A 7,844-nucleotide genomic window follows, 5' to 3' on the forward strand; every position below is an offset into this window, starting at 1 on the left:
GCTGCGACTATTGCTAGTGTGGCTGCGACTGTTGCTAGTGTGGCTGTGCCTGTTTCATTTAGTGACCGTGACGGTCCAGTCGAAGTTGATGATGTGTTCAAAGTTGACGTTGAGATCAAAAGCGACGATGACGATGATTATGATAGTGACGACAAAGGCAAGGTAATGAAGTTGTCTTCGTCATCATCTTCATTAATAACGACATCGTCTTCAACAATTTCAGAGCTTAAATACGTTATATCATCTCCATCATCATCATCATTTTTAGAATCCGAAACACTATCATCATCATCTTCTTCATTATTATCTTCCACTTTAACGCTATCTGTTGCTGCAAATCCATCAATAAGAGACAAAGAATCGTCTCCATCATCATTTTTGCTATCACCATCATCACTTTTATCATCATCATTATCATTTTTGCCATCATCATCATCGACACCGTTACTGACCTCATCCCTGCCAGCATGTTCACAGCTAATTGAAACGAAAACATCACTCTCAAACTTGGCCATTTGCCAGATAGATTGCCTCTCATCATTACCGTCATCGTCTGCACTTACATCACCATCATCATCTTTTCCGAGTGATAATGTTTCACTGGAGTTAATGGCAGCAGTTGATTCCTCCATTTCTTCATCACCTCCATCATCATTATCATCATTACACCAACTTTCTTCATCATTACCATCACCGCCATCATCTCTGCAGTCTCTATCACAACTATTACTATCGTCGTCATCATCAACCGAGCCATCGTTTTCAACGTCATCGTCACTGAACATATCATCGTCGTCGTCATCAGCCACACTTCCGTCGTTGAACGAATTAAACGACAGTGACGTCATTATAACGGCGTCACCCACTCAGTTCATCTTCAGAGAGATGTTGTTGGCTCCGGTCAACAGTTCGGCTACTATGACAACAGACTCCATGGTCACTGGATGGATCAAGCCAAAGCTGGCTACCACTGGACCATACCAATGCTGCGATTGGATCCTTGGCTCATTCGTCAGTTGATTGATTCGTTGGTTGGTTGGCTGGTTATCCGTTGGTTCTGTGAAATGACAACAGCTGCTACTGAAATGCACATGCCAACAAAGTTTAAAGCAAACAACATCCGAACAAAACAAACATCAAACATTAGTTTGTGACCGTTAAATTTCAAAACAAATGATAATAAATAATGTTTGATTTATTGATTGAGTTTTTTTTTCATTTTCCTAACAACATTTTAAAAATGTTAACAACAACAGTATCGATTTGTAATATCTATGGCGCGATGATAATGCTAATTTTTTAAAATTACTTCCACACGTACGTATGTATATACACACGCAAATATTGACATGTATTCGTTCGTTTATCACTTTTTAATTGTAAAATGACGAATGGTTTCGTCTAGTCAGTCAGTTAGTTGAACTATTTCAGTCCGCCATTCATTTTTTCAAATCATCCAATAATGTCTACCTGCCGTGCCACCTCAATTCATGATTATAAAAGGCACTTAACTCTAATTATAACGCCGCGACGACACACACACACAGACACACACACACAGACACAAAGACACACACACGATAAATTTGAGGGTAGGTCTTTGGTTTTATATATATATTTTTTTTGTAATTTTATTACGATATTTTGTTTCGTGCTAATGCATCTTTCTGTTTTGCAGTTTATTTGATGATTACAATCATTCAAGAAGATCAAGAAGATTACTCTTTGATTAATAACAACAGCAACAATAGCTATAAAACCAAGTATGTCTATGTTCAAAAAATCAAACTGTTATAAATGATATATATATATATATACATAAATATATATATAAATACATATATATGTATGTATGTATACATATATATATATATATATATATATATATATATATATACAATGCACAAACACATACATACAACGCCCAAACAATCGTACATAATTATATACTGACTGTAATGTTGTGATTTTTGTTACAGACGCAGTTGCTTGCACAATGCTATCAGATAAAATTTTTTAAATTAAACACATTGAAAGGTTATATGAAATGAAAACAATATACAATCAATGTATAATTATAATGATAATATAATATAATAATTAATATATAATTAATAATTCGTGTGAATTTGGTCATTTAAAAACAAAAGAACACAGACCTAATGTTCTTATGCAATAACTTTAAAATAAAATACATAAACAGATGACAATAATAACAGTAACAATGATAGACAGTTTTAATAACAAAAACCTATAATGTTGTGTTAATAAATAAATAAAAATAATAAAACAAAGAAAATTGATCGTGACCTCATTCAACCAAATTTATTCGCACTTTTCCTGTGACACCAGTTGAATTTTTTGTATAAAAGGAAGAAGACGAAGATGACGGCCACTCCATATTTGTACGTGCTGACGACTGCACTTTCCGTCGGCAAGTAGCATTTGCTTATGTCGTAGGCCGTTGGCGTTAGTGACATCTGTTTTCAAAAATATTTTAATAGTTTAACACAGATGAAAATATCTTAATAGTTCAATATATCATAATAACGAGTCGTCAGGTAATACTATTCTCACATCTCTACTTTTTCTCGGTTACTATTTTTCAGGTTAACATCGGCACCAACCATGAGAAAGCTGGGGAGATTTTTGTACCTCCAGCTGAATGAGGGAACAGTCCACTCAGGTGTCTGATTTCTGTTGTGGTGTGTCAGGCAGAAATGGTGGGTGTGACCTGAGAAAACGAGGCGGGGCTTCAAACTCGTCAGTATCTGATATCGCGATAAAAAATAACCAATGAACCAATCGATCAACTTTTGTAGTTTATATAGCGCCATTTTCATATTATATCTTGATCATATTTTGTGATGAAATACAAATAAATACATCATATTATCAATTGGAAAGATGCAAAGTCACTTAATATATTTTCTATTGAGAAAAATTACATTGTAGCTGCCAATTTTATATTTGATGACAAATCTTCAAAAGCTGAATAATATAATTTTCCAACATCACTGTTTAATATTTCTCTAGGATTGAAAGCATAAGCAAGCCAAACATCCTGCTCATTTGAACGTTTAAGGATCACTATATGTTGGTTGACGTTGACACATACACTAGCACGCATCAGAGCACACTAAAATAGTACCGCAACTATTGAGTTACATTGATAGATGTTTTGTAAAATCTAAAAAATTAGAAACATGACAGAGAGACAATCAAATAAGCAAACAGTCAAACAAACAGACAAACCAACAGACAGAAAAAACCTTATTAGAAATGTTCCTATCCAGACAGTCCCATTTCGGTTTCATCATCATAAATTTTTCATCCTCAGGACTGGAGTCTGGACCGCTGCAGTTGGCATCTGACTCCCTGTACAGTGGGAAGTGCTGTTGTATTGTATGATGGCAGGTGCGTGACTTTCAGGTTTTTTTTTGTGGATTTGCGCGTACAAACCTCTAAATATTTCTGTTTAGCGTGTGTGTGTATTGGATGGATGTGTACATGTATATTCAAGAAAAGACGCTTAAATGTTGTACATTAGTTTTAGATTGATGTGTACATGTACATGCAAGAAAATATGCTTAATTTAGATCACAGATGATTCCGCCATCAAAAGATGCTATTGGTTAGTTTCAGTTTATTTTAAAAAACAACAACTTGATACGGCCAAGCAGAGCTTTATATTTTAAGCAGAATCAACTTAACTGGAAGATAAAAATGAAATTACAATATAAAGTTAATGAAGGGTTGAATATTTTTAATAGAAAGCCAACATCATAAGAAATGTCAAATAGATAATGACCTGCATTATGATTGGTGGATTGTAGGTCACCTGGTTTCCCATGCAATCGTCTCCATTAATCTGTCGTGTCAGTCATCATGTCGAAATACGTCAACACGATGATGTCTTATTAAAAATATTAGCAAACAACATTTACAATACAACACCATTATTATCAAATAAATATTAACAACAACGTAAATATCAACTGCTATCCATGACATTAACAGCAATAGGATCAAAGAACATCAACACAGTCCTCAAAACATCAATAACAACAACAACAACAATGACGACAACATGAACCATCTTGAGTGAAATGCACAGCAGTAAAAACAACACACTTGGGCACACTTGAATTTTTTGATGATGTCATTGAGTTCATTTTCAGCCTTTGTGCACATGCTACATCTGCTTACAAACGGGTTCAAGAACATTTATAACTACAACATTAAAAATAAATGCAATTACAATGCAATAATAACATTTTACAAAAACTCAAACACGCCACAGCAACATCCAATAAGGCGTTAAAAACAACAAACCAACTTTAAATACCAAGTATCACTTTTCCATCAGCCTAACTCAAATTAATTACATCAACCAAGAAAACAATACTAACACAACAGCTATGATAAAACAACACTAACCAAACAACACTGAAAACCAAACCAATTGTAACAACATTGACAACAATAACGACGACAACAACACCATGCTAACCTATCCCCTTCAAACGCCATGCTATTCAGCAGTACAAATGCATTTCCATTGATAATCAGCAACTGGACAAGTGGTGATGACAGATGCTTACTGAACCTCATCCTCTTGTGATCATCTATACTGGAGTATGTTTGAAGTTTCATTTAGTTTTATTTTTACTGTTGAATTAATCTAATAATTTCAACATTGCAGATATAATTATGAAAGAATAATGGAAAAAATTATCATGAAAATAAGACCAATTGAAATGTGTTAAGCTAAGTTAGGATAGAAAAGACCGAACGCATAATGGAAGCCCATATCATGGTTGCCAGCAACAACGTACAGCCTCGTTCGTTCTGGAGTGGAAAATTTTGATCGAAATCTATTAACGTAATACTGGAATTCAGCATCGGAGCACCATTTTCCTTCATCAAATAAATCACCTTGAATATGAATAAAACATAAATTATTATTATAAATCATGTGAAATAATTAATTCACAATAAAACTGAAACAAAACATAACCATTTGATTTATTAATAAGATTATATTAGATTAGAGCATATTTGATACTAGCCTAATATAAAAACAACATCAGGGTCGTGTACTAGCATGGATGTTTGGAATGATCTTTCCATCTGCCATTCCCTATCAAAATAATTTAATTTTTACTTTTAAATTTAATTCAATAAATAAATACCACAGCATAGTAACTTGCAAGTAATTTGATTCATAGTTTGGAAATTAAAACAGAACTTTTATTAACTGATTGGCAACAATGTTAACAATCTGCGACATATTTTTTAAAAATTTAATTACTTTAGATTTAAAAGAAGCATAATTTCATTAACCATTACAATCCAATGTATTTCCAGTGATTTTATATTAATTTAGATTTTATTACAAATGAAAAATGTATGACATGATGATGATCTCTATCGCTACTTTAACAATTATTATATTTACTTTTACATTATTTATAATGATAATTATTTATTTATGGTATATCATATTGAGAAATTTTAATTTATGATTTTATTTTGCTTAAAATTTAATTTAAGAAAAATAAAATTTCCATTTATTAAAGTCTCAAATTGAAATTTTAAGTTAAAAAAATTAAAAACCACAATTAAAAAATTGCAACCTTCTTAGTTTGTCAAACCAATGACCCTCTCGGGACCCGAGAAGATGAACGTCTGCCAGGATCATAACTTTTAAAAACTCGCCAGAGTACACGCTGCTGACGGATGAGGAAGATTTGATTGAGGTTGTTAGTGTGGGCCACTGACATTTTAACAGGACTAAAAAATACACGATATATTCGTTAAAAATCAGTAACAAAATCAAAGAAATTAAAATCTGAAATAAAAATTTTAATTTGCAATTAAATAACGTCATGTCGCTAGGCGATTCCGCAGATGATTTGAAATTAATTTAACTTTTTTCCGTCATTTTCTGAGTTAAGTTTGCTTTTAAATAATTAAATGCTGGTAAAATGTGGCAATTGTATTATTGATGAACAAGCCACATGCCAAGTATAAGCTCTAATATAAGCTAGGATATATATATACTATTATTCTTCATATACTTAATATATTCTATCTAAATAAGACAATAGACAATGGAAGAACAGTAACAGTAAGCCGGCTGGGAGGTCATCAACTTATCGGAGTTACCCACTCAGTCGTGAAATATTTTTTAAAACTTTGGCTTCCCGTCAAAGTTGTCTAGATCAGCCACTGATTGTCTCAACTCTCAAGCATTAATGTGATAATAAACAGGGCGGCATGGATACGTTGTCCTATTTGGGGACACTCAATTTATATTACAATTAAACCTAACTTGTTTTAATTTATAATTCACTTTAACATAGTTCTCAACTCTTAAATGAACAAAATATAGGTGATGATCAATGGATTTCATATCAGTTAAATGCGAAACACGTGCTGAAAAGTGGAAACATTGAAGGAATATTGAAACATGCCTGGTGCTGGTTTGTTGGATGACAGCTATCGAAGGGCATCGACATTATACAAGCAGAGGTAACAGCCTCTAATAGTCATTCTTATACAGTATGCAAGTAGATACCCGTGGAATGCTTTATCCATTCTCTGTAATCTACTTTTTCGAAACTTAAAAAAGTTGAATGTACGTATAAAAAATCTCTAATGATGGGTTGGTCCAGGTCACATTTTACTTTTTACTTGGTTGTGTGTGTTGTTGTCTCAGCGGTATGCACTTGACAAATTTTTAACTTAATTTGAGTCCTTTGCTGAGGTAACGGATTTTCAAAATTATTAAAAGCGTAAATCTTATTTAGAAATAATTCGGAAATGTGATATCTTTATGGCGGCGGGGAGTGATGATGACTCAGCGACAAAATTTCCATCCAATCTTCCGTATCGCGGTAACCTGTTTCAAACGCAAGAAAACTCTTCTTCCTTCATTCGGAGTTGCCCCTATATTTTCCCGTTTGGAGATATTGTGAAAACCGGGTTTACCAAAATTATTCGGTTTTCAGGATATTTTAACAAATATTTTTATAAAAAATAAAACAAAACAAATGTTCCTTTGACCGAATTTTTTTAATTTTTACCACAAATAATTTGAACAGCATTCATACGTTAATTGTTCCATACTTGTCGTTTCATTGAATAATATTTAAATTAACGTAAATAAAATTTGAATAGAAAATATTAAAAAAATAAATTTATAAAATAATTTTTTGGTAACAAAAAACATTGTAATCGAGGTCATTATAAACCATCTTCAGCGTCGTCGTCACCATCATCATAAAAATAAAAGTTATTATCATTTTTTTTTTTTCATAGCCACTAGCCATTCAACATTTCATTATGACGTGAATTCTTATGAGAAGTATCAGAAAATTTACTCATGAAAAAATGTGCTGTTACATTAAAAATTTTAAAAGTTTAAAATTGAGATGAGATTCATCATCTAAAATAATTTCATAAGAGCCATATATATCAAAAAGTGTGATAAATGACTTTTTCATCATACCCACCACAGATTTCAAAACGTCTGAAACATGACCAAGTCAGACGCCGCAATAAATACATCATATCACCCACGACTGATTTACACCCATCACATTAATTAATACTGATCAAGATTTGATAGATTCGCATGATTAACAAACATCAACACCGTGCCAATCCTTTAATGAGATTGAAAGACATTCCATTATAATGCAATTAAATGTAGTTATAGTCATTAATTAGGTTGACAAACAATAGTTTGTTTAGTTTTATCTCACTGATCTTCGGTGGACGGGTTGACGAACGTTTCATCGACCTAATTAATAGCTGGATCCGATTTGTCAGACCTC

At 32.6% G+C, this 7,844-nt stretch overlaps 1 protein-coding gene across 1 annotated transcript; it reads right to left on the minus strand.

Moving 5' to 3' along the window:
- Positions 1 to 367: 367 nt before the first annotated feature.
- Positions 368 to 5,929, minus strand: HELRODRAFT_189769 (hypothetical protein). Its single transcript, XM_009032253.1, is given in 12 exon segments — positions 368 to 1,229; positions 1,249 to 1,703; positions 1,725 to 1,888; positions 1,931 to 2,480; positions 2,628 to 2,771; positions 3,273 to 3,395; positions 3,812 to 3,871; positions 4,135 to 4,201; positions 4,514 to 4,633; positions 4,797 to 4,938; positions 5,073 to 5,143; positions 5,640 to 5,929. The coding sequence occupies 9 exon segments, from the start codon at positions 5,891 to 5,893 to the stop codon at positions 2,316 to 2,318; spliced, it is 1,146 nt and encodes a 381-aa protein (XP_009030501.1). The 5' UTR covers positions 5,894 to 5,929; the 3' UTR covers positions 368 to 1,229; positions 1,249 to 1,703; positions 1,725 to 1,888; positions 1,931 to 2,315.
- Between the last annotated feature and the right edge of the window lie 1,915 nt (positions 5,930 to 7,844).

The sequence above is a fragment of the Helobdella robusta genome, assembly GCF_000326865.2.
Source record: "Helobdella robusta unplaced genomic scaffold HELROscaffold_8, whole genome shotgun sequence".
Classification (NCBI taxonomy): Eukaryota; Metazoa; Annelida; class Clitellata; order Rhynchobdellida; family Glossiphoniidae; genus Helobdella; species Helobdella robusta.